Source organism: Balaenoptera borealis, assembly GCF_965194805.1.
Source record: "Balaenoptera borealis genome assembly, chromosome: 18".
In the NCBI taxonomy this organism is placed as follows: Eukaryota; Metazoa; Chordata; class Mammalia; order Artiodactyla; family Balaenopteridae; genus Balaenoptera; species Balaenoptera borealis.
Genome location: NC_138877.1, coordinates 13128242 through 13153037, shown reverse-complemented (window position 1 = coordinate 13153037; position 24796 = coordinate 13128242). Strand labels below are relative to the sequence as shown.

The window sequence follows — 24796 nt, the reverse complement described above, 5'->3', positions numbered from 1 at the left end:
TGGGGTGTGTGTAATCTCCAAAACAGGAACTCGTGTGGTCATCTAGAGAAGGATGAACACACAGTTTCTTCAAAATGGTGAGAAATCCCATAGAGAGCAGTCGAAGAAGCTGATTTCTTGATCTGGCAGTGTTTATAGGAAAATCTCTCATAAGACCCAGGCCGGGTCTTCCCTACCCAAGCCTCTGTGAGCTCTGTGGCTTAGGTGGTGCGGTTACCTTCTCGGTCCCGGGACACATGGGTGTCCAGGCCCTTAGCCATCTATGGTCTGTGAACGCGTGGCTGTGCCCTTTAGCCAGCTTCCTTGCAGAAAGTGGGGACCTGTGGAAGCCCAGTGAATCTTCTTCAGGGGCTCTTGATTCGAATATATGACTAAGCCAATGGAATTGCTGAGCCAGCCAAGCAAGGGAAAGAATACCTATTTTGAAGCCGCACATAATATCTGGAACACGAGGATGTCTGGTGTGGTTTTTGACATTCATTTAGTGGTAGCTGTAGCCTTGAGAATGGTTTCACTTGGAGTGTGGTTTTTCTTTGTCACCAACATCGTTGCCTACTCTGGGGCAGACTCAGTGAAGGGAAGTAAAAGATGTGGGCCCTGCTGTGGTTGAGCACATGATCCAGTTTGGAGAAATATACAAATAAAATCAACTTTTCTCTGTTTTAAATTGATCTTTTTTTTTTTTTTTTTTCCATTTGGTGTGGAATTCTTGGTTCTAGAAGCCTGTTCCCTCAAGGGAATTCCAACAATTGCTAAATTATTTGACCTTTGCAGATTGCGAATCAACAAGAGCCCCTTGGAATTAGATTGGCACTCTGATGACACAATTGTGCCATCCTTTCTGCATGTCCTGCATGTTTTCTTTTGGTTTATTTGGATTTGGGAGGAAATGCCTAGGGTTGGAAGAATGATCACGGCCTTTAAAAAATAAAACAGAACCTTCAACAGCCAATCTGACCTTTATGCTTTACGAAGTTTGCAGAGTCTAGTGAGGTGGCATGGGTTTTTGAGTACTGGCAGCCTCATCCCCCCGACACACACGTCCCTTTTGGAAGACAAAAGAACTCCTTTTAAAAACGAATAATTAAAAAGAGTAGGAGCAGTTATGATATCATGGGCAAAATATTGGCTCTGTTAGTAGCTGTCTGAAAGATTGGATATCAACTAATAATTGTTCTGAAGTTATCTAACTTCAAAATCAATGCACCCAGTTCATACCTACCTCTATATGGTATATTTTTTCTGGAAAATGCAAATTTAGACTGTTAAAAGTTAAGTTATTGAGTGGCATGAGGCAGTTTTCCTATTTGGAGGAAAAAAATACACAGAACTAATAACCACTCCAGATTGAACCCCAGGCCACTGCTCCCTCCCCCCGTAAGGGTCAGCAGTAGAATCACGAGCAGGTGAAAACGTTGGTGGCCTGGTGACCACGCTGCCTGGTCTCTGTGCACACAAGGACGTCCTTGGCAGTTAAGTGGCCGGCCTGAGGTCACAGAGCGAGTGAGGAGTGAGGGCTTTAAACGCCCTGCTTTACATGTGATGATGGGCCAATGCCAGGGGCTTTAGGCCTCTGGGACAGAGTGCACAGGTCTGAAAGGAGGGAGTGCCAGCTTCAGAGGCAGTTGGAGTGAATCTGGGTTCAAGTCCCAAGGCCCTCAGTTCTGTCTTTGGGACCCTGGATGCATCCTGTGCTCATCCTTAGTCACAGTAATATCCCCTCCCTCATTGGACTGGCAGGAGGTTTTAGCATATTACACAGCAATTGATCGCCACGTAATAGTGTCAGGCACGTCATAGACATTCGATAAATGTGAGCTTTTTCCACTCCACTCATTTCAGGAGTGCACAATCTCTAGCAGTGCATGAAGCTTTTGAGCATGAATTTGTAGCCATTCTGAATGGATCAGAGGTCAGTTTACTGAGGGTGAAGGAAAGGTCAGGGAGGCTTGGCAGTACTTTGTGTTGGTTTGGACTGACCTTCGGAAAGGTGACATCGTCTGTGTGGTGGGATTTGGGGAGCACTTGTAAGGTTCTTGGCCCCAGTTTTCCATTGCCCTTAAACTCTATTTCAATATGCCTGAAACTTTGTCATTAAAACTTCTTTCCTTTGAATGTTGAGGTTTTCCCACTTTCTAGATTGCCCTGTTTAAAACACGGATCCCCTGTGAGGGGCAACAGCACGAGCCCTTATCAGCTAACCCCTGAGCAAGGATGAATGGATCCCACGGGCAGCTGCCGATGACAGGCCTCCATGGAAAGTCAAATGGGGACCGTAGGGGCACAGGTGTACTTTTCAGAAGGTTATGAGATGGAACTCCGGGGCGGGGGCGGGGGGTGGGGGAGTGAAGCTCACCTGGAGCCTCCCTTACCGGAGGGGGAGATTCTCTTCTTACTAGTTCTTTTTGTGACAAAGTCAGGAACAGAAAGGCAGATTTTATTAATAAAAATATTAATACTTATCACAGGATACACATTACCCTAAGTGCTGTATGTGTTTTAACTTATTTAATAGCTGATGTTAACTGTGAGGTAGGTACTGTTATCTTTTCCACCTGTGATTCAGGAAATCGAGGCTTAAAGTTGTTTAACAATTAGATTTCTCAAGGTTACGCAGCTCCTACGGGGTCAAGTCTCGGTCAACATCTTCAAATCTCGATTTCCTCAACCACAAAGACAGAGAGAGCCTTAGTGGAAGGAAAGGCCAAGTGCCCCAAAGAAGTAACTTCCATCCCTCCTTGTTCTCCTTGTTGCTGTGCTGCTTCTCCTTTTCCTTCTCCTTCTTTTCTGCCCCTGCCTCCTTCCCTTTCTCCTCCCTCCCCCGCCTTCCTTTTTCTTCTTCTTTTTTTTTTTTAATCCACCTTATCTGAAGCATTAAATATAAGTAAATGAGTTATGGTGAGTCCACTTTTTAAGTAAATTTCAATTGAATATGTGAATATGTTGGAAAATCTCTTTTAAGTTTGTAGAATCTATAGATTTTTTGCTCTTGGTCTAGCCATGGAGAGTACAAACACTAGGTAAAATGTTTACAGTCTGACTCTTAAATGCTACCTGCCCTCTTTTGATTCCTGGTCCACCACCACTACTGTATCTTGTATCTTTAGCCCTGTAGTGAAATGAAAGCTCATTTCCTACCTACCCTTGAAGTCAGGCAAACCTGGGGCAGAGTTCTTGATTCAGGCATTTCTCAACTGTATTACTTGGAGAAATTTAGGAGAAATTTTTCTGTGCCTCAGTTTCTTCATCTGTAAATCGGGTTAATAATACTTTGAAAGGTTTGTTGTGTCTGTTGGAAATAATAGCTGTTCAAAGCCTGACGTGCTAGGCGGTCAATGCATACAGCCGTATTCTAACAAAACTGGGGTTGATTAATAAGCTGTTTCCACTGGGTCTGCCTCTTCTATTTCTTTGTCTTTTCTCTCCCAACTTGAGAATTCATATTAAACATATCATCGATTATAGCAATAGCTCCATCAGCTGCTCTCAAGCTGAGCCTTTCAAATCAGGGTGCTAAAATAACATCATTGTGTGGCTGTTTGTGTTTCTGTGCCTCCCAGGTTCAACTTTAACTCCGTCATGTCCTTCGGCAGAGACATGGAGCTGGAGCACTTCGATGAAAGGGATAAGGCGCAGAGATACAGCCGAGGGTCGCGGGTGAATGGGCTGCCCAGCCCCACGCACAGCGCCCACTGCAGCTTCTACCGAACCCGCACGCTGCAGACCCTCAGCTCTGAGAAGAAGGCCAAGAAAGTTCGTTTCTATCGAAACGGAGATCGATACTTCAAAGGGATTGTGTATGCCATCTCCCCAGACCGGTTCCGATCTTTTGAGGCCCTGCTGGCTGATTTGACCCGAACTCTGTCGGATAACGTGAATTTGCCCCAGGGGGTGAGAACAATCTACACCATTGATGGGCTCAAGAAGATTTCCAGCCTCGACCAGCTGCTGGAAGGTGAGAGCTGGGAGATACCTCCCAAGTGGCCCTAGGGCATATGGCCTCGGTTCCCTCAGGTCCATATTATTCTCACCGTCTTCTGCTTGATCTCTAAGAGACAGCATTCAGCCGTGTGGCTGTGATCCTTTCTATTCCACATGGTGGAGAGTTCACTTGTCTGTACAGTAGTGTAAACAGAAAAAAACCCAACAAACCTAATGGTATTCGATCAGGTAGCTTATAGGAATGGGCTGAGGGAAAAAGTATCTTAATTCTACAGCATCCTCTCTATTTTTTCTCACATCCATGCTATGTTAATTTTAAAAGTCCATTTTTATATCTTTAATTACATAGTTCTAATTTATTTCTAGCTGCAAATTGAACTTTTGCTACCCCATGTCTGAAAGTACTTGAACTGCAAATAACTAATGGATCATGAAATTTTTGAGTTTTAAGGAATCTTAGATAGGTATCAAACCTATTAATTTTTATCACTGGAGACTGAGGCCCCCAAATTCAAGTGACATATGTCTGTGGTTACATGGTAAGATAGTGTTGATGCTGGACCAAAAATTAGATTTGCTGGCTATTCTTTCCAATATGATACATTTAAATTTTAAAATTATTTTAAGGTTTGACTAATTTTAAGTTTAAAAGGATTATTGTCTTTCTGTGGTATTTGAGGAGTTAATCTGCTCAGTTTATTTTTGTTAAGTTTAACGTAGGTTAACAGTGATTACCTATTTTAGACATTTCATGTGGAAATAGGACTATTTGGGTCCACGGATGAGGCCTGGTGTCTTGTGCAAGCAGAGTAGGTTGCCTCCTCTGGAATATACGTGTCTTAGGACTGGCTCTGTTTGAACAGGGCATGAGGTCTCTAATCACCTTAGAAATCATAAATGAAGTGAAATAACTTGGGAGAAAAATAACCGGGATTAAATTCATGCTGAGATGTAAATGAGGGTAGCCGATCCTCTTTGGAGAGTCGATTTTTCTAAGTTGAGGTCTCAAGGTCCTGAGGAAATATTAGTGCAAAGCAACACGGGAAAGGAAGTTGGGAACATGGGGAGAGCTTGATTTCACCCCGAGTTCATCTTTACTCCAGATGTATTTGCCCAGGCCCTGTAGTCTCTCTGTATCCTGCATGAATGCCATGCCCTGGCTGCAAACAGGCAAGCACTCTGGTCTTCCTTTGGAATCAGAGTTTGTATGTGATTCAGGGCTGAGGGCTTCTCTGTCTTTCTCCCATTTCTCTTCCCTTGACCCCTTGGCAGGGATGCCAGTCCAGTCACAGCATGACTGCAGTTGAGAGGGTGTGGAGGAGCTGGGTTTGGTTATGTTTATTTTGTGGGAATTCACATCTCTTTTCGATGACTCATCACCCTGCCAAGATGCCTGTAGACTTGGCCTTTTTCCTTCTCAGATGCTGGAACTTCCAGTAAATTAAAGGGGAAGAATGAACATAAAATCTTTGTGTATCAGCTTTGATTTTTGTGCCTTGTCTTTTCATGGCCTTGGAAAACACAGGATAAATAATTTGGTGAGATATTCCAAAGGATCTGGATAAAGATCAAGTACAAAGTCAGGTGTATGAGCAGTCACCAAGCCATCCCTTTGAGGGCTGATGGTCTTGTAGAGAAAATATGCCAAGATCTCAAAGCACCTTCTGAGACATCCTGGGCTTGGCATTCTCTGGTCTAGAGTCACTTGTGCAACATCTGTGAGGGGGAAGGGTTACTTCAGTCAGTTTCTCACCCAGGATTGATTTCACTCAGAAGTGGCAGAGATATTCCCATGATTCCCATCCACCAAGGAGAAGGTGTGAGAGGTGGGAAATGACAGTACTTTATATCCAGGGACCAGCAAAATCATGGCATGCTCGCCACCATCTTCTTTGTCGGTTTTTTTAGCACAAAAGAACACCTGCCCTGAGAGGCTACTGTCCTGAGTGATGATGATAATGATAGCTCACAGGTATTGAGCATGTGTCTTGCACGTATGAACATTTTCCATTCTCACAGTGATCCTGGGAGGTAGGTGCTGTTATCATCCTCATAGTAAGATGAGAAAAGTGAGGCACAGTGTGGTCAAGTGATCTGCCAGAGTCGCACAGCAAGAAGTAGTAGAGTTAGGATCTGAACCCAGGAGGGCTGGTACCAGCACTTGAGCTCATAACTGCCACTAAGAAGATACTGAGTGGGGTATTCTTAGTGGCTTTTTAAAATTGAAGTATAGTTGATTTACAGTATTGTGTTAATTTCTGGTGTACAGCAAAGTGATTAAGATGTGTATATATATATATATATATATATATATATATATATATATATATATATCTTAGTGGCTTTTAAATGAAATCTTATTGTATTAGCTTCTTCTTGAAAACAAATGTTTTTAACCTTGACTTAATTCCAGGAATGACAGATACTGCTCCCAGAAACACTTTACTATTTTCATTTGCCTCCAAACACCTTTCTCCTTGATCAATAAGAAGTAAACTGCAGATTGAATATTCTGATGTTAAAAAATTCCTTTTTGGAAAAAAATACCTTTTTCTGATTAAATAAATGGTAACTTCAGTAAAGTAGGTAAGTTCACTTATTGGCTGCATTTAAAAAATTTTTTCAGTTTGAACAGATTTTTTTTTTTTTTTTCATTTATAACACTGACAATTAGCCTGCAGCTGCACTTAGTGTTGAAATAGCTGGAAATTCATTTAGACTTGCCTCTTTGTCAATTATGTTTTTTGCTTAGTCTGATAAAATGCAAACCGTTGCTTCATATTCATCACTAGGTTCATAGCTCCCACTTTACATACTAATTTTATGTAAACGTCAGTGCATGCTATTAGCTTCTCATTTCCCCTTCCAATATGATAATGTTTGCGTTTTAAGTTAAATCCTTTTAGTGAGTGCTGTGACAAGTATATCTGACTTGTAATGGTTTTTTGTGAGTTTGTTCATTCTCACTTATCTCAGACTAGAAATTCTGACAATGACGTATGTGAGTTTCTTTATTTATAACGGTCTGATGGTCACTTTCACTGTTGTATTATTATTATGCCTAAATTTGGCTTAAAAATGTTGATAAAGCTAGCTCTTGGCCTAGGGTATAACTGTATGAGTGGGGCGTGTGTGTGTGTGTGTGTGTGTGAGTGTGGGTATATGCTTGATTGTGTGTCTATCTGTGCATGTATGTTTACATACACATACACGTTCACGCATGCACTTCAGAGTAGACCATGGATGACACTCTTAATTGTTTGCTTTCAAAATGGCCTTTATATGTTTAAAAAAACCCGTGATGCTCAATAAGGAAAGTTGAATTGCAGGCCTATTTCTGCAAGCGATTCACCTTGAGACATGGCCTCATTTTCCCAATATTGCCTCTTTTTACCCAGTTTTACACCATTTGTATTCCACTGTAGCTATGCAGATGTTGTGAGGATAAATGAAGGAGTAACATTTAAAACCTTTGAACCCTTAGGAGAAAGCTGTAATATACATCCCAAGCAGCAACTGATTGATTGGTTTTTCTCTATGGGTTGCTCAGGTGTTAGTGATGTGTGTGGAGGAATAGGCATTCCCCTTCCCCACACTTTTAAACAGACTTTTCTTTTTAGTGCAGTTTTAGGTTGGCAGAAAAATTGAGCAGAAAATGCAGAGGTTTCCCATATCCCCCTGCTCCCACACGTGGACACCCTCTCCCACTATCACCAGAGGGGTATGCTTGTTACAGTCAGTGAGCCTGCACCGACACGTCACTTGTCACCCCAAGTCCGTAGTTTACACAGGGGCTCACTCTTGGTGTTGTACCTTCTGTGGGTTTGGACGGAGTTATAATGACATGTATCCATGACTGTGGTATCACACAGAATAGTTTCACTGCCCTGAAAATCCCCTGTGTTCTGCCTCTTCATCCCACCCTGCCCCTAACCCCTGGCGTCCATTGATCTTTTTACTGTCTCAGTAACATTTTTTAACATCTTGTGTGAATGTAGGTCTGAAAGGGCCAGAGCGTTCCCTTTAAGCATTAGGATAAAAACGATGCAAGGATGCTATCTTCTGGATATAAGTAAGTTAATTGGTACATGAGCTCTGCATGTATTAGAGACAAGTCCCTCTCTTCCTCGGCTCGCACGCATGCTGTGACCCCCCCCGGCCCACCCCTGCCCCACCATGGACACTGCCTGACTCCCGAGCCCCAGCATAAGGGCTTTTCCCAAGTCCCCATCAGAATTAACCTCTCAGGAATAAACCCAGACTTCACCCCACGGTCAGGGAATCTCTCTCCAACCATGATTTCCAGGGCCCCCAGCTCTCTTGGCAATTTTCCTTTCCCTTGACGTGGTGTCATCTAGTTTTTTTCTCTAATTCACTAGCTTACTCTGTGCCTCTCCCTGCTGCATTGAGTTGTTTTTTTTTTAAATTAAGTTTTGAAAAGCTATAAAACATGCCTCTCTAAAATTCCCCTGTGGCCAACAGTCTACTAGTAGTTTTTTGAGTATCCATCTCCTCAGAGATACCAGTGCTCGTTAAGAAGATACATATCAGTTGCCTGTAAGTTAACATACTGTGCTCACAGTTTGGCACCTTGCTTTGTGCACTTAACAATATAGCATAACACAAGTCTAGAACCACTGTGATCTTTTTCCTGACTTCAGAGTAACCCTTTTTACAAATGTACCATTTTTTATTTAACCAGTCTTTTATTGATGGGCCTTTAGGTTGTGTCCAATCCTTTGTTATTAGAAACAGTTTTGCAGGGAATATCCTTGGATGTTAAGTTTTCCACTCATGTAGGAGAATATGCATAGGATCAATTCCTAGAAGTAATATTGCTGGATAGATAGGTACAAGCATTAAATTTTTAAGAGCCATTGCAAAATTTCCCTTCATAGAAGTGGTACCAGTTTGTACTCCCCATTAGTAATATATGAGAGTGGCTATTTTTCTACAAGACAATGTTTTACCAGATGTTTTGTCATTTGCCAATCTGTTAAGGAAAGAAAAACATGTATCCTCTTACAGTTTTAATTTTCATGTTCCCATATGTATTGTCTTTTCATAGCTTTTGACCATTTTTCTACCAGGTTGGGGTCTTTTTTTGGTTGACTTCTAGGATTTTTTTTTTTTCTTTTAAATATATTAGCCCTTTGTGATACTAATTGCAAGTATTTTTTTCCACATTGTCCTTAGTGATTTTGTTTATTGTGGGTTTTTTTTTTTTGCCAGATTTAACAAAATTATATAATCAAATGAATCAGTCTTTTCATTTATGGCTTGATTTTCATGCCCCTTGGGTCCTCTGTACTCTGAGATTATAAAATTGTTGCTCTTATTTTCTTCTAGTGTTTTTATGTTTTTATTAAAAAATATTCTAATGAAAGTCATATTAGTATAATATTTGAGGAAAGGATTCAGTTCTGTTTTTTTCCAGGCTACCTGCCTCATTTTTAAAAGTTTTTATTTTGAAATTAATTTGTACTTAATAGAAGTGTCACAAAGATAGAAAGTTCCCATATACTCTTTTTTAATTCGTTTTTTTTGTTTGTTTTGTTTTTTAAACTTTGGGTTTATTTATTTATTTTTGGCTGTGTTGGGTCTTCGTTTCTGTGCGAGGGCTTTCTCTAGTTGCGGCAAGTGGGGGCCACTCTTCATCACGGTGCGCGGGCCTCTCATTATCGCGGCCTCTCTTGTTGCGGAGCACAGGCTCCAGACACGCAGGCTCAGTGATTGTGGCTCATGGGCCTAGTTGCTCCGCAGCATGTGGGATCCTCCCAGACCAGGGCTCGAACCCGTGGTCCCTGCATTGGTAAGCAGATTCTCAACCACTGCGCCACCAGGGAAGCCCCCATATACTCTTGACACAGATTCCCATGAGGGAATGACTTACACAGCCATGGTATTAATTATTAAAAGTAAAAACTAACTTGAGAACAATACTAGCAACTAAACTATGGGCTTTATTTTGCTTTCACCAGTTTCTCCACCAGTGGCCTTTTTTCTGTTCCAGAATCACACATTGCATTTAGCTATCCTGTCTCCTTCATCTCCTCCAAGCTGTGACAGTTCTTGAGTCTCTCTTTGTCTTTAATGACTTGACAGTTGGAAGAGTGCTGGTCAGTTATTTTGTAGCATGTCCCTCAGCTTGGTTTAACCTGGTGATTAGGTTGAAGTTACGCATTTGTGGCAAGGATTCCACAGAAGCGAGGTTGCATCCTTCTCAGGGCATCATTTCAGGTGTATGTGCTGTTGCCACGTGTTGTTGCTTGTGAGGTTAACTATGACCCATTTAACCAAGGAGGTGTATGCCAGTTGTCTTCACTCTAAAGTTACTCTTTCCCCCTGTGTAATTAATAAATATTTTGAGGAGGAACTTTGCGGCTGTGTAAATAACTTTCACCCATGAATTTTGGCATTTCTTGCTGGATTTTGCCTGTACCAGTGATTAGGAAGGTGTTCAAAGGGTGATTTTCTGTTTTCCTCGTTACTTGCCTCACCTTTATACACAGGTCCCTTCACTTTCCTGTCTTTGGATCATCTGCTGTGACATCATCAACTCCATTATTTTAACCACTCTTTTAAGGCCAATTAGTCCCAGATCAGACCCTTCTTCAGCGCTCCAGCCACCTGGATATATTCACCCTATACTCTAATCCTGAGTCATTTCATCTCAACGTGTATAGATGTGAACCCATTCTCCTAGGTTATCCTGAATTTAATCCTCTTCTTATCTTCTGGATCTTGTTAAATGGTGTCACCATCTAATTCAGCATCACTGTTGGCTTCTCCTTCTCTTCATCCCGCAAATCCAAGCTGTCACAACTTACTGTTGATTCTGCTTAAGACATTTCTTCAGTTTGTTTGCTCCTTTTCACCACCATTATTATAGTTTTCAAGTCCTCAATACTGTTTTAAAAGTATTACTTTTTTTTATTAACCATTTATTAATGGAAGTATATTAATTTACAGTGTTGTGTTACTTTCAGGCACAGCAAAGTGATTCAGTTATACATACATATATATCTATTCTTTTTCAGATTCTTTTCCATTATAGGTTACTATAAGAAATTGAATATAGTTCCCCGTGCTATACAGCAGGTCCTTGTTAGTTATATCTATTTAATATATACTAGTGTGTATATGTTAATTCCAAACTCCTGATTTTATCTCTTCCCCCCCACCTCCCACTATCCCTTTTGGTAACCATAAGTTTATTTTCTATGTCTGTGAGTCTATTTCTGTTTTGCAAATAAGTTCCTTTGTGTCATTTTTTTAGATTCTACGTATAAGAGATATCATATGATATTTGTCTTTCTCTGTCTGACTTCACTTAGTATGATCATCTCTAGGTCCATCCATGTTGCTGCAGATGGCATTATTTCATTCTTTTTTATGGCTGAGTATGTATATTCCATTGTGTATATGTACCACATCATCTTTATCCATTTTTTTTTAGCTGAAGGAGTGGCACGTTTTTATACAGTGAGCATTATAGAAAATTTTGAAAGATGCAGAAACGTTTAAAAAAATTAAATAATGACTCTTCATATTCCTGCCCCTTGACCCTTGTCATCTCCTCCCTGTACTGTTGTAATAGTCTCCTAAGCTGAAACTATGTATCTTAGTTTTCCTTTTTCAGCTTGTTTTCTCTTTTCCTTTTATAGAACCTGTATTTGCCCCTGCTTCCCATTCCCATTACAGCCTCTCTTAGATGAGGTCCTTTAGGACACCTGTCCTGTGCAGTGGGCTTCAAACCAGTTTTCCTGCACAGAAACCAGGCCGCCGACAAAGCGTGGCATACCGCACTTTTGCTTCACAGCGGCTCTCCGCTAACATAGAGGACACAGCCCTCAGTCTTTATCGTGTTTCTCTCAGTGGTCCTGCTCCTGCCCCTTCCTCGTGTTCTGGCTGGTCTCCCGTTACCCGTTGATACTGGGCTCAGCTGCTCTCTTTCCTTGGGTTTCCCCACCTCTGGGCCTCCTTGTCTCTGGGAGGAGGGTACGATGGGCGTTCTCCTGAGGGGGCGCGATGGCGTCATGCTGCAGTCCTGGCTCCGCAGGCCGACCAGCCGCAGCTGAATGCTGCTTCCACCTCTCCTGGCTGGGTGGCGCCGAGCAAGCCGCCTAGCTCCGCGTGGGTCAGCGTGCTCTGGGAGAAGAGGTCTGTTCGTTCTTAGCTCACAGTATCGCGGTGAGGATTACAGGTAGCATGGCATGGGTTACAACAAGATCTACTGATGGCAAACATTAAGTTAACCTGTTCTGCCAATAGCATCTGCAGTCTCGTCCCTTCAACCTACTGAACAAGTCTCCCACAATCTAAACAGTTCTCGCCTTTGTCTTGCTTACCTCTCAACCCAGAGCTCTTCTACCGTGAGAAATACCTGCATTTGCTGTCTCTACTTCCTCAACTTCCAATCATACATCAGCCCCTTGATTAGCATCATTACACTGTAATATACTTGCTTATTTTATCTCAGTGTCTCTGGAAGTCAGGAGCCATTGAAGTCCTCACTGTCTGTCATGGTAGTAGCAAGGACTCAATAGATATCACTGGAAGAAAGAGGAAAGACAGAATGAATGGATAAATGAACAAACGAAAGCAGTCTGACATCGTTATCCAACTGAAGTGGCTGTTACGAGGCCGCATGTGGCTTCCTAATGGCCAGGCCAGTGATTTCTTAGGAAACCTTACCTTTGCTGCTGTTCCTGGAGCCTCGGATGGTGATGTCTGGGTCTTTCCCAGCCATGTACTCACCACCCCTTGGTTTCCATGGCTCCAGGTACCTGATTTCTCTCAGTTCCCTTCAGTGGCACTTCCATCTCTGGGCACTCTCTCAGTCCTGCTGTTGCCCTGGATTTCATCCTGTCCAGCTGGGTCGGGTCTCTCTGAGCATTTTCTTCCATTCGCATAGCTGCAGCTAGCCCATGCATCTCCTGCCCATACCCCAGACCCGTATTTTCTAACTGCTTGCTGGAAAATCTCCAACTGCTTGGCTCCTAGGAACTTCAAATTCATTATGTGCACAACCATATTCATTTTCTTCCTTACCATCTAATCCAAACATGTTTCCCTTCTCATTTGTTCTATTGTGGTATGTGGGAAGTTGGCCAAAATAGGTTTCAATGCCATCACTTCAGTGTTGTCATTGACTCTATTGCCATGAGCACTGCATCCAATCAATTGCCAATTCTTCAATCTAGTGAGTTGATTCTGTTAAGTACTCCTCAGAGCAACCGTTTCTCTCTGTTCCTAATGCGGAGGTGTGAACTTTAGTTCCTGGTCTGTTAGAATAGCTTTCTAAGTAGCTTCTTGACCTCTGCCTCCCCATGTCCTACCTTCAGCCCTGTCTTCACACTACAGCCAGTTTGGTCTTTCTAAAACCTGGGTCTGATCATGCATAAACACTTTGACCTTGTTGCCTACTGCAGTCTTACTCTTAACTTGTTTGTCCCTGGAACCATTTTTATTTTTTGAGAAAGACATATTAATATCAATCAGAGTATCCCTTTACTGTACTGTTCAGTAGAGTATATTAGTATTTTATTTTTATCTGAAATGCTGTCCTCTTTTCTGCTAATGAAAATCTGACCCTCACTTCCAGGGCCAGCATGAATTCCATTTTTTCTTCATTGATCACGCAGTGGGAAGTGGGAAATGACTTTTTTTTTTCTCTTCTGAATTAGGATTGCTGGGAACACTTATTTACCAATTATCACTTATCCTGTGGTGGAATCTTTTCATAAACACATCTTGCTTTCTAAGTTCTTTGAAGACACGGTCAAAGGATTAGGATTAGGATTAGGATTCTTTTCAGGTGTTATACCCGTTACTGAGAATTTAGGAGGTTGCTTAAAATTTTTAGATTTCATGGCTAATTATGTTTGTACTTGTTGCAATGTTGTTATTTGTTGCTCTGTTATTTACTTAGGAAACATTTTTAGCAATGAGAATAAACATTTTCCTGGCTCCAAATACAGTTTGCCATGTTGCTTTCCAAAAAGGTTGATAGCAATGTATAGTAACCCTAGTGGCATTTTCTATTTCTATTTTATTTTGTTTTTATCCTTTGTCACATATTTTAGTCCCTTGTATTTTTGTAAATTATAGTAGGCTTTGCACATTATATTAATAATAATTATAATATTATAATATAATATTATATTGTTGTATTATAGGTCGTCAGTTTGTTTTCCCCTTCTTATTTTAGTTTCTCTAGTTTTCAATTATATCAGTTTTAAATTAAAAAAAAAAAATTGGATCCCTCAATTTTTTCTTTATGTTATTTTTCTGTTGCTTTAAATTTGAGAAGTTGACATTTTCCATAGACCTGAAATACACATTCACATTTTATTTTCAGTAAGCTTATTTTTATGTACTATTATATAATGAAAGACTTCCATGGAAGAATGATCCATAAGTGCCTTTGGGAATCTTTTTTTTTTTTTTTTTTTTTTATTTTTATTTTTTTTTAAATTTATTTATTTATTTTTAGCTGTGTTGGGTCTTTGTTTCTGTGCGAGGGCTTTCTCCAGTTGTGGCAAGCGGGGGCCACTCTTCATCGCGGTGCGCGGGCCTCTCACTATCGCGGCCTCTCTTGTTGCGGAGCACACGCTCCAGACGCGCAGGCTCAGTAGTTGTGGCTCACGGGCCAAGTTGCTCCGTGGCATGTGGGATCTTCCCAGACCAGGGCTCGAACCCGTGTCCCCTGCATTGGCAGGCAGATTCTCAACCACTGCGCCACCAGGGAAGCCCTGGGAATCTTTTTTTCTTGCCTTTGATACCACTATCAAAATCGTCTTCTTAAACCAGCACCTTCCAGGTAGATTATGAAATGTTGCTGTGTATACTGAGATAGGCTCATAAAATATACTATCCAGAAGGCAGTTTATGACATTTTATTCCATAAATAATATCTTTCATGTAATTTAACTCAGTTCAGCTTCAGAGATTTAAATATATATTTGAATCTTTCCCAGCTTTTACTGTAACTCACAATAGTGAATTTTAATTTCCAGAGTTTTCAATAAGAAAGTCTTTACTCTGGAAAAATGAGATATATTACACAAAGCCCTCACTTAAGACACTTTTGAATATGCCACATTTGAAACTTAAAGGAATCTTATAGGTGGTGGGCAAGCAGCTTTAATAATGTGAAGAATGGAGATTAGGTCATTTTCAGACCGAGGTCAAGTGATGTCACAGCTGGAATTTACATGTCTCAACCCTTAGCCAATGAAAAACCTCTAGCAATGAGGAAAAACGGGCAGACTTCTAGTATCTCCTAATATGAGATCTCGTGGAGGAATACCTTCCTAGCTGACTCCACAGGCCTGGTCACCCAGGGAGCTGGTACCATTTTACTGGAAGTTGTCCAGAGTGACTAAGAGAATTTCTTTTATGTGCAAATTCTTTAATTTCTTGATGGGAGCCTGTGGCCAAGTAACATTAACTTTGCAGATTTTTTACTAATAAACTTTGTTAGAGAAAATTTATTTCCATACTTTAAAGAATAACAGAAAATCTAATAACTTAAAAATGCATGTGATATTTTGGAAAAAAAAAACAAGGACTCTTCGGTACCTCTAAAATAATCTAATATGCTTACACAGAAATTATTCTGCTTTCCAAAGTCCCCCAAATACTTAAGCCTTTCAGGGAAAAGTTAACTATATTCTGATATTTTGGGAGGTATTGATTGGATCCAGACATAATTTCACGCTTCATTTTCTTACCTTCTTTTTTGTTTGTTTGCTTGTTTTTGTTTTGTTTTAACTGTTGTTTTCTTTCTCTCTTTGCTTCACAGCAAGTATTAGTTTTTTGGCTTTTGTAAATGCCACAGCAATTCAGACAGATGCTGCTTCTGCAGTTCCTGCTATTTGTTGGGGTGTCTTAGGTACCTAGAGTATTACATTTCAAATTAAGGGTCAATCTTAACATAAAAATTTTTGGCTCTAATAAACTAGAACAAAACTGACAGTATGATAACCAATGAGTAAGTCATTATGTTTAGTGATTTCCAGCTCCACCTCCAAATAGATTTTTATGCCATTTCCTTTAAACCATCTATGATCTTTGCCATTTTGCCATCCTTGTCTAATTTCACCTATAGTAAATAATCCAAAAGTTTCAAAGCACATTTTGGGCTATTTTGCTCAAATATACTTTGATTTAGATAAATTAACTTTTATTTCACTGTGGTAGTAGAAATTATACCGAGAAACTCTGGGATGGCTTAGTGTGTAGAGGAAGCATGTTATGGTAACGAGAAGTTTTACTTTACCTTGCTATTTAATTTAATTAAATTAATTTATTTTTTTAAATTGAAATATAGTTGATTTACAATTTTGTGTTAGTTTCAGGTGTACAGCAAAGTGATTCAGTTATACATACATATATATCTATTCTTTTTCAGATTCTTTTCCCTTATAGGCTATTACAGAATATTGAGTATAGTTCTCTGTGCTATACAGTAGGTCCTTGTTGGTTATCTATTTTATATATAGCAGTGCTTATATGTTAATCTCAAACTCCTAATTTATCCCTCCCAACCCCTATCCCCTTTGGTAACCATAGGCTTGTTTTTTATGTCTGTGGGTTTATTTCTGTTTTGTATATAAGTTCATGTGTATAATTTTTTTTTCAGATTCCACATATGTGATATCATATTTGTCTTTGTCTGGCTTACTTGCTATGATAATCTCTAGGCCCATCCATGTTGCTACAAATGACATTATCATTCTTCTTTATGGCTGAGTAATATTCCATTATGTAAATATACCACATCTTCTTTATCCATTCCTCTGTTGTTGGACATTTAGGTTGCTTCCATGTCTTGGCAATTCTAATTAGTGCTGCAGTGAACATTGGGGTGTATGCATCCCACTCCTGGGCATATATTCGGGGAAAACCATAATTCGAAAAGATACATACACCCCAATATCTTGCTATTTTTGAATGGCCTTTAACACACATACCTCATGTCAGGTCTTGAACAAAACCTATTGATGATTCTCTAATCAAGAATATAACCTATCTCTTAATTCTCTGCCCAGTTAAGGAAGAGATTAAACCCTGGCTGTCCAGAGCCATTTGACCAAATCAAGGCCATGTATTTTTCCCATTCAGAACAATTACATTTGTTAATTTACAATTATCAGTGATATTAACACATTAATCAAAAAGCTAATTTTTACAAGATCAGAAAACACAATCAACTTTAACTGCATTTTGACAGAGGCTGCATCTCTTGTGATGGGAAGAAGTTTGGAATTATGATTAAAATAAAAGTAGTCAAAATGAGGGTCAAGTAGATTTAATGTAAATATATTTGTACAACTTAATAGAAGCTTATTAACATATGGAAACCCATCTTGGCTTTTCCTGAATTCCTGAATAATGTAATAGATTCTAAATGACAGCACTGGATGGTGTGTGATCTTGGATTTGGTGGCCACTCCTTTCTCTCACTTTAGCGTCACTTTCCTCTTAACACAGTATCATCTTTGTTGGGAGTCTCACACCCTTCCCCAAGATTTTTTCCAGTCTTTGAATTCGATAAATGAGGCAGAGAAGTTTCAAAGTGAAAGCACTGATAAAACACAAGTTTCCTCTCACTGCTGTTGCTTGAACCAAGCCCGCATTATCTTCTCAAAGTTGTCATGCTTTCAGAAATTTTCAGTGTGCTTTGTCTAAGAAGATGTAAAAAAAAAAAAGTGATTATTTTCTCTTTCAACAAACCCATTCCATACTGTTATGTGAATACTTGAAAATTCCTCCCTTTTAAAATTATGTTTTATTCATAAAGTTAAAAATTTTCCTTTTTGAAGTGTAAACCACTCCGTGTTTTTATTTTGATTTAAGTTATTATCTTAGTATATAAACTTCCAAATAATCAGACACTGGCATATCTCCAATGATCACAGAATTCTGACAAAGACTGGTTTTGTCAGCTAAGGCCTGTGTATCTTGTTGCGGGGAGCTTGGGGCATCCTCACATTGTGATGGATCCCAAGTTGAGTGGATCTGTGGTCTACTGGTAACCATAGAAACAGTGAACACTTTACAGTGTAATACCTGTTTACTGCACAATTAGGGCAATGCATCCTCTGGTGATTTTCACTTGTGTAGCAGTTTTGCATTTGAGATCACTTTGACCTTTTCTATCTAATTTGATGGTCACAAAAAACTGGTGAGATGAAAGTGGCCACTGGCATAGCCTTCATCTGACGGGTGAATAAACTACCACTGAGAAGAGTAGGGGACGTGCCCAGGTCACACGCTGAGAGGCCAGGTCTTGAGCCCAGAGTTCCAGTTCCCTTCCCACCGTGACATTCACACTGTCTCTCCACCAAGCCTTCCGAAACACCGCTCTTGTTGCAGCCCCCATGGATGTGTTGTTGATATGCACATAGATCTTGAGAAAAGCATAGTTGGGACCAGTAGTAACCGCTAAGTGACTAGAAAGGGGGTTTACTAAACTGGTAAACATCCCCTAGTCTTACTATTTGTACCACTTCTAGTGAGACATAATGCAAAAACACACTTTGGAATATGTTTTAAAAACATGGGCAAAGTAAATGTTTGATAACATGTATAATTTTGCTTTTCTATTTTTGAAACCCTGGTTCAGTTATTTTTATGTGAATACCTATTCCATGGCCTTAGATATTTGCACTATTAATTTTAAAATAGGACAAGGATTTAGATAAAAGTAAATGGGCTGTGTAGGATTAATCCTAGGTTACTTTACCTGCAATTATGAAGGCTTTTTAGCATTTTTACCTATTCCCAGTTACAAAGACTTACTAACACAGAAAAAAAGCCATTATGAGATCTTTAATTACAGAATGCTTTGACCTAAGTTTATGAAATGTGTATGCAGGATTAATAATTTTATAATGACTAATGGTACATGTGTTACGTTCTTTTTTATGTGATCCATATCTATTTAATAGTCTGAGTATCCGTAATTCTTTTATTCATTCGACAAACATTGGGTACCCCGAGGTGCCAGGCACTGGTCTGTCCTGTGTGCTGGGCATATATCAGAGAACAAGGCAGTAGAAGACCCTGCAAAAAAAAATAGTTTGTGTATCTTCATTAAATGATTCTCTGTTAAGGAATCATTTTTAATAAAAAATTTAATTTTGTATATTTATTTTCTTTTTTTTCAGCTTTATTGGATTATAATTGACAAATAAAATTGTAAGATATATAAAGTGTACCTTATGACGATTCTACATATATATATGAAGGGTTCCTCCTATCTAGTTGACACATTCGTCAACTCAAATATTTTTCTTTTTTTTCCTTTTCTTCTTTAGTGAGAACATTCAAGTTCTATTCTCTTAGCGAATTTCAATTATACTATGTTGAAATATATATCAAATATACAGTGTTACCAACTGTAGTCACCATGCTGTACATTAGATCCTCAGCTCTTTTTCATCTTATATAATTATATTTATTTTAAAGTCAGTTTATGAAGTTTGTAAGTTGGCGACTCTCAAAACTTTTTATCTATAAACAAGTATGACGTGTGTGTGGATCACTGTGCTTGGCCCTGTGAAGACGGAAGAAAAGGAAAGGAGTTATTCTGCTTATTTTTGGAATTTTACTTGACTTTACAAAATGTTAAGCAAACACTCCCATCAAAAATGAATTACACAGCTATTTTTAGAAGCTGTTTTCTGATCCATTTTCAGTTTTTAAATTATCTCAGGTGGCAAATGTAGGTGCCTCCGATTTTGAAGTTTTCTGCAAATATAAATATGACTAAATCCCCCCAAATAGTTTCTATTTTGAATTCAATTTCATATCTCTCTGAGGGCTATTCAATATTGGGATTTCTATCACCAAACTGAAGATGAGGAAAGGGACGAATGATGATTTTTTTTCCCCCCCAGGATACCAATCTGTTGCTGACAGAACCAGATTAGAAGTCAAAAGTCTGGAAATCAACTGTACTCCAATAGAAATTTTTTAAAAAAGAAGGCAAAATTCTTTTTCATTAATTATTAATCATACCCCCATTGTTTAAAAAGTCACAAGTAGCGCTTGCTTCTAAGTAGAAAAGGAAAATTCAGAGAGTAGGAAAAAGGAATTGAATTTACCTGAGTGTAAATTTAAATATGCTTCTCTCCTCCTTAGGAGAGAGTTATGTGTGTGGCTCAATAGAGCCCTTCAAGAAGCTGGAGTACACCAAGAACGTGAACCCCAACTGGTCTGTGAACGTCAAGACCACCTCTGCTTCGCGGGCGGTGTCCTCGCTGGCCACCGCCAAAGGGAGCCCTTCGGAGGTGCGGGAGAATAAGGATTTCATTCGGCCCAAGCTGGTCACCATCATCAGAAGTGGAGTGAAGCCGCGGAAAGCTGTCAGGATTCTGCTGAACAAGAAGACGGCTCACTCCTTTGAACAGGTTCTCACTGACATCACTGATGCCATCAAGCTGGACTCGGGAGTGGTGAAGCGCCTCTACACCCTGGATGGGAAGCAGGTAAGGGAGGTATCGTGCTGTGAGCTTGACTTTACGGGCAAGAACCAGGGAGTTGGGGGATTTGTGCGGCATATGGTGGGGACCTGAAACATATATTTTACTGATGTTGAGGGACTTGGGTCATTTAGTCAATGCATACATAGCTGTTGCCCTCAAACCAGTTCAAGGATAGAGTTAGCACAGGATTAACCACTGAAATCAAGTACAAATATAGACCTATGAAGCTTAAATGATTACTCAGAGATTTCTACTTTTCCAGTCATTAATTGCTTAACATAATGGTGCTTTTTTCAGCCATCTGTTTTCAATTTGTTTATATAGTAATGTCTTATCACCTTGAGCAGGACCGAGGTATAGAGGTAGACTCTGACCAGTAGAGAAAAATCTGAGTCCTTTCTTTGACCTAAATAATATTTCATAGTTTTATGTCTCAGTAATGTTCACTAGTGAGGTTTATTTACATTTTATAGATTTTTAAGTACATATCCAAGGAATGAAATATTTCCATCTGGGTGGCTTTTAAGAGGCATATTTCTAGAATATTATACATCTTATATCGAAAACATAATTTCGGAATTACAATGAAAAGGTTTTCCTTTGCTGTGGAATGTACATCAGTCAGTTTGGGTGAGTGGACATTTTAATGTGCATTGCTCAGATGAACTTAAAGGAAGTCTTGTGTGGACTTTTGCAAAGATTTGACAGAACCCTGATGGTGAGCTGAATAAAAGAACACTGATATATGGACAGAGAAATTTGCTGGTCATTCAGAGTTTACCAGTGCCTTTTTGTTTCAGATTATAGTTTTTAGTACACTATCTTTGCTTGAAATTTAGTTTTTAACATGGATCTGTTGTCCACTTGCTTTTTAGAAATTATTTTGAGGAATAATTTGAATGATTTGTATATAGAGTACATATTAAAAATCAAAACTAGATTCATAAATTAAAAGATTGATCTTATTAAATAGAAGACTCAGCCAAGTTCTTGAAGGCTAACACATGCAAACTTTATGAATTAGAAATAGATGCAAATACTAGAGTGAGTTAGTAATGAAAAAAATAGGGATGAATTCCTCCCCTAGGGATCCATTCAAATGCTCTAAATTATAAAATTCATTAGGAGAAAAAAGAAGATCTGCCAGTTCGTTTATATTCACCTACCTTCTGCTTGTCTCATAAAACTTCCCCTCAGTGTCATGTGGATAAGTATTCTTAGTGAGGAAATTTCCAGTCTTCTATATCTAAGAGGGTGTAGCCTGAATGTCACCAATATATCAGTGATGAAAAAGTCCACGGCTGCCTTGTGAATTATAGCAGTAATAAGATGGCAAGGTTCACATTTAAACACTTAAGCCCTTCAGTGGTTCCCTTTGTAATGAACTACTCAACCATCTTGTAGTTCTGCATTTTTGTGATTTTTCTCAAGATGGGATTTTAAGTGTTTTCATAAAAAGTAAAATTTACAACAAAGAATATGCATTGATAAATGTTCCTCCTCCCACCTTGCTTCAGAATTTTGGGGTTCCAAATTGCTACACACTGAATAAAAAAATCGGCTTTAATTACGTAAGCTAAATTGCCATCAACTGATAATTTGTTTATTCCAAGAATGAATTCTTAGAACAGATATTATGATGCTGTCAATGGTTTTCATCTTTTCAGGAATTTATCTAGTGTCTATATTTTATAATGGCTGTTTTTGTTAGCGAACCAAATTTAGGTCCAATCGCCTGATGAGAAGCAAAGCCAATCTACTGACGTTAGGTTGTGGTGAAGGAAGGTGTAGCACTTATTGCAGGGCCAAGCAAGGAGAACGGGCAGCTCATGCTCAAAAGACCTGAACTCCCCCATGGCTTTTAGGGAAATGTTTTTAAAGGCAAGGTGAGGGAGAAGGTCTCCGGGTGCATGATCAGCTCATGTACATCCCTCTAATTGGTTGGTGGTGAGGTAACAGGGTGGTATTTTGGGAACTAACATCAACAACCTTCTGGTTCCAACTGGTCTGGGGTCTGTGTGCTGGTGGTCAGCATGCAGTTAACTTCTTCAACCTGGTGGAGGTTTTAGTATCTGCAAAACAACTCAAGGATATGGCTCAGGTCATTATCTATAGCCCTTGAGGAGGGACTAAAGGTCCGTGACATTGTTTTCTGGCTAAATTATTGTTATTTTGTTGTTATTTTGTCTTGCTTGGTTGTCTTCCTTTGTTTCTGCGTTTTCTCACTTCTCTGATTAAATTCCCTTTGGAACTTGCAGAAGGCCTAGAAGGCTAAAGCTTTTCTAAAAACAAGAGGCAGGGGACACAGGGGTCTGTCCCCAAAAGGCCCTGCAGTGTCCTTCTTGGTTTCATTTTTGCTGTGGTCTACATGTAAATAATGCGGAGTAATGGAAAAGCATCTGAGGTTTCATGTCAAAAGACCAGGATTCAAATCTTGACTCAGCCGCAGGTTTTTTACATTTTTAGCAAATCACTTAACTGAGTCTCACTGTACTCATAAGAAAAACATGGATGAAATGATCACCACTATTTCACTGGGTGCTTGTGGGAGCAATTCTGGTTAATAAGTGAAAGCAGTTTGGAACTATAATAATAACGACCGTAGCTTTATTGAGCATTATTCTAAATGTTTTGCATGTAGTAGCTTGTTTAACCCTAACAGCTCAGTTATTATCCCCACTTAACAGATGAGGATATTAAGACACAGAACTTGTTAATAACAAAACATGTCCAAGGCCACACAGATATAAACGGCAGAGTTGGAATTTGAACCAGTCTCTCTCCAGAGCTTGTGGTCATGACCACTGTGCACAGCAGATTATAGTAAAACACCAAAGAGATGCAAATGTACGGAAAAAGAATTTTCGAGTCAGTAATGTGTACAAGGAATATCATCTGAAGGTTTTCTGCCATGAGTTTTTCCCCTGCAGTCATCCCGCTGACTATTGTATTCAGCTGTTTTCTCGTGGAGCTGATTCAGGTCGCCTTTGTGGCATTGCCTCCATTGTGGCATATTCTCTTCATAGCAGGAGTGGTGAAAAGCTGCAGAGGAACTGGATGGTAAAGTGGAAAGAATATAAAGACTTTCTGCTTGAGTTGCCAGTAGGAGCAAAGATTCCTTCCTCATGGACCCCGGGAGTCTTTAGAATCATTTCTGTTCAGAAGAGAAATCTGCCCCCATAAGCCATTTGTGAGAGGGATTCTTTGACAGCCTGGGCTGTGACCAAGGCTTGCTAAGCCTCTGAGAAAAAAAATCACTTCCCTCCAAGCCCTCCTGTTACGTGACGCTCTGCCATAGGAGGGTGGCACCCTGTGCTGCCACCATCTTACCCAGCCCATTGTGGCATCAGGGTCCACGTGCTGTCCACAGGACATCACCCTTAAGATCACTTGCCTGCCCCCTTGTTTTTTTAATAGTATAACTGAGCCCTTGTATTAAAATCCAAAGTCCAATAAAGCTTTTAAAGGTAATTTTTTGTATTGAGGAAATAGAATTGTTTAAATAATTAATAGTTCCCCTCCTCACACCTGTCGGGGGCCTCGGCTCACCAGGTGATCAGGCACTTTTGCCGGCATGCTTAGGAGGTCAAGGCTCTTGCCGCGTCTTATTTTCAGTGATGCATTATTTATCTGGGCCCTGATTAAGGGCCCCCAAAGACGGACAGAGGGCATTTTCTAGTTGAAGGTTAAAATCATATCCCCTTTCTCCATGCTCAGGGGTGGCTCTGCAGGGTGTGAGAGTCTTTTCCTCTTGTCCTGGTCCAGGCTCTGGGTGTTGGAATTTTTCTGTGGGTTATTCACTCACCCTACTAGGAAGCTACTCCCAGAGGCCATTTGGAGTGTGACTCATTTTTAAATGATTAAAATAAGCCCAAAAGGTACAAGATTTGCTGAACAGATACACTTGCGTATCTCCTGATTCCTTTTTTGGAACAGCTAATCAGGCTGTCTTGAACTGCTTAGTCTTTAGCATCTGTGATTACTGGATCCTTGCTTAGAAACATAAACAACAGCAAGTCTTAGAACACTTAGTGCCTAAGCAGGCAATTTATACTGTGCAGATCATAGATAAGGCACTTCCCAACGATCCCCTATTTCCCAACTGAGGTATAAGTCATGAGAAACCAGATTGCTCTTTAAGTAGAAGATGTATGCACATCCCATCTTATCTACTCTTTGACGTTGAAGACCTATATAAAATAACAGTAGTATCAGAGGAAAAACTCACTCAGGGGTATTGTATTTTTATCTTATAGACGTTTCACATAGGTCATGCACTTTGTAAAATCCACCATTGCTGCAAGCTAGTGTGAGCAAACAACTTATTGTCTTTGTAGTATGGAAAAACACTGGGA

General features: G+C 39.8%; 1 protein-coding gene across 5 annotated transcripts in view; it reads left to right on the top strand.

Moving 5' to 3' along the window:
* The window catches only part of DCLK1 (doublecortin like kinase 1), a 330012-nt gene that overhangs the window by 1695 nt on the left and 303521 nt on the right, over positions 1–24796 (top strand). For all 5 annotated transcript variants that reach the window (XM_082365403.1, XM_082365402.1, XM_082365401.1 and 2 more), the window contains exons 2-3: positions 3561–3955; positions 20098–20444. In XM_082365403.1, coding sequence (XP_082221529.1) covers positions 3580–3955; positions 20098–20444 — 723 coding nt within the window. In that variant the 5' untranslated portion in view covers positions 3561–3579. The remainder of the gene's footprint in view (positions 1–3560; positions 3956–20097; positions 20445–24796) is intronic.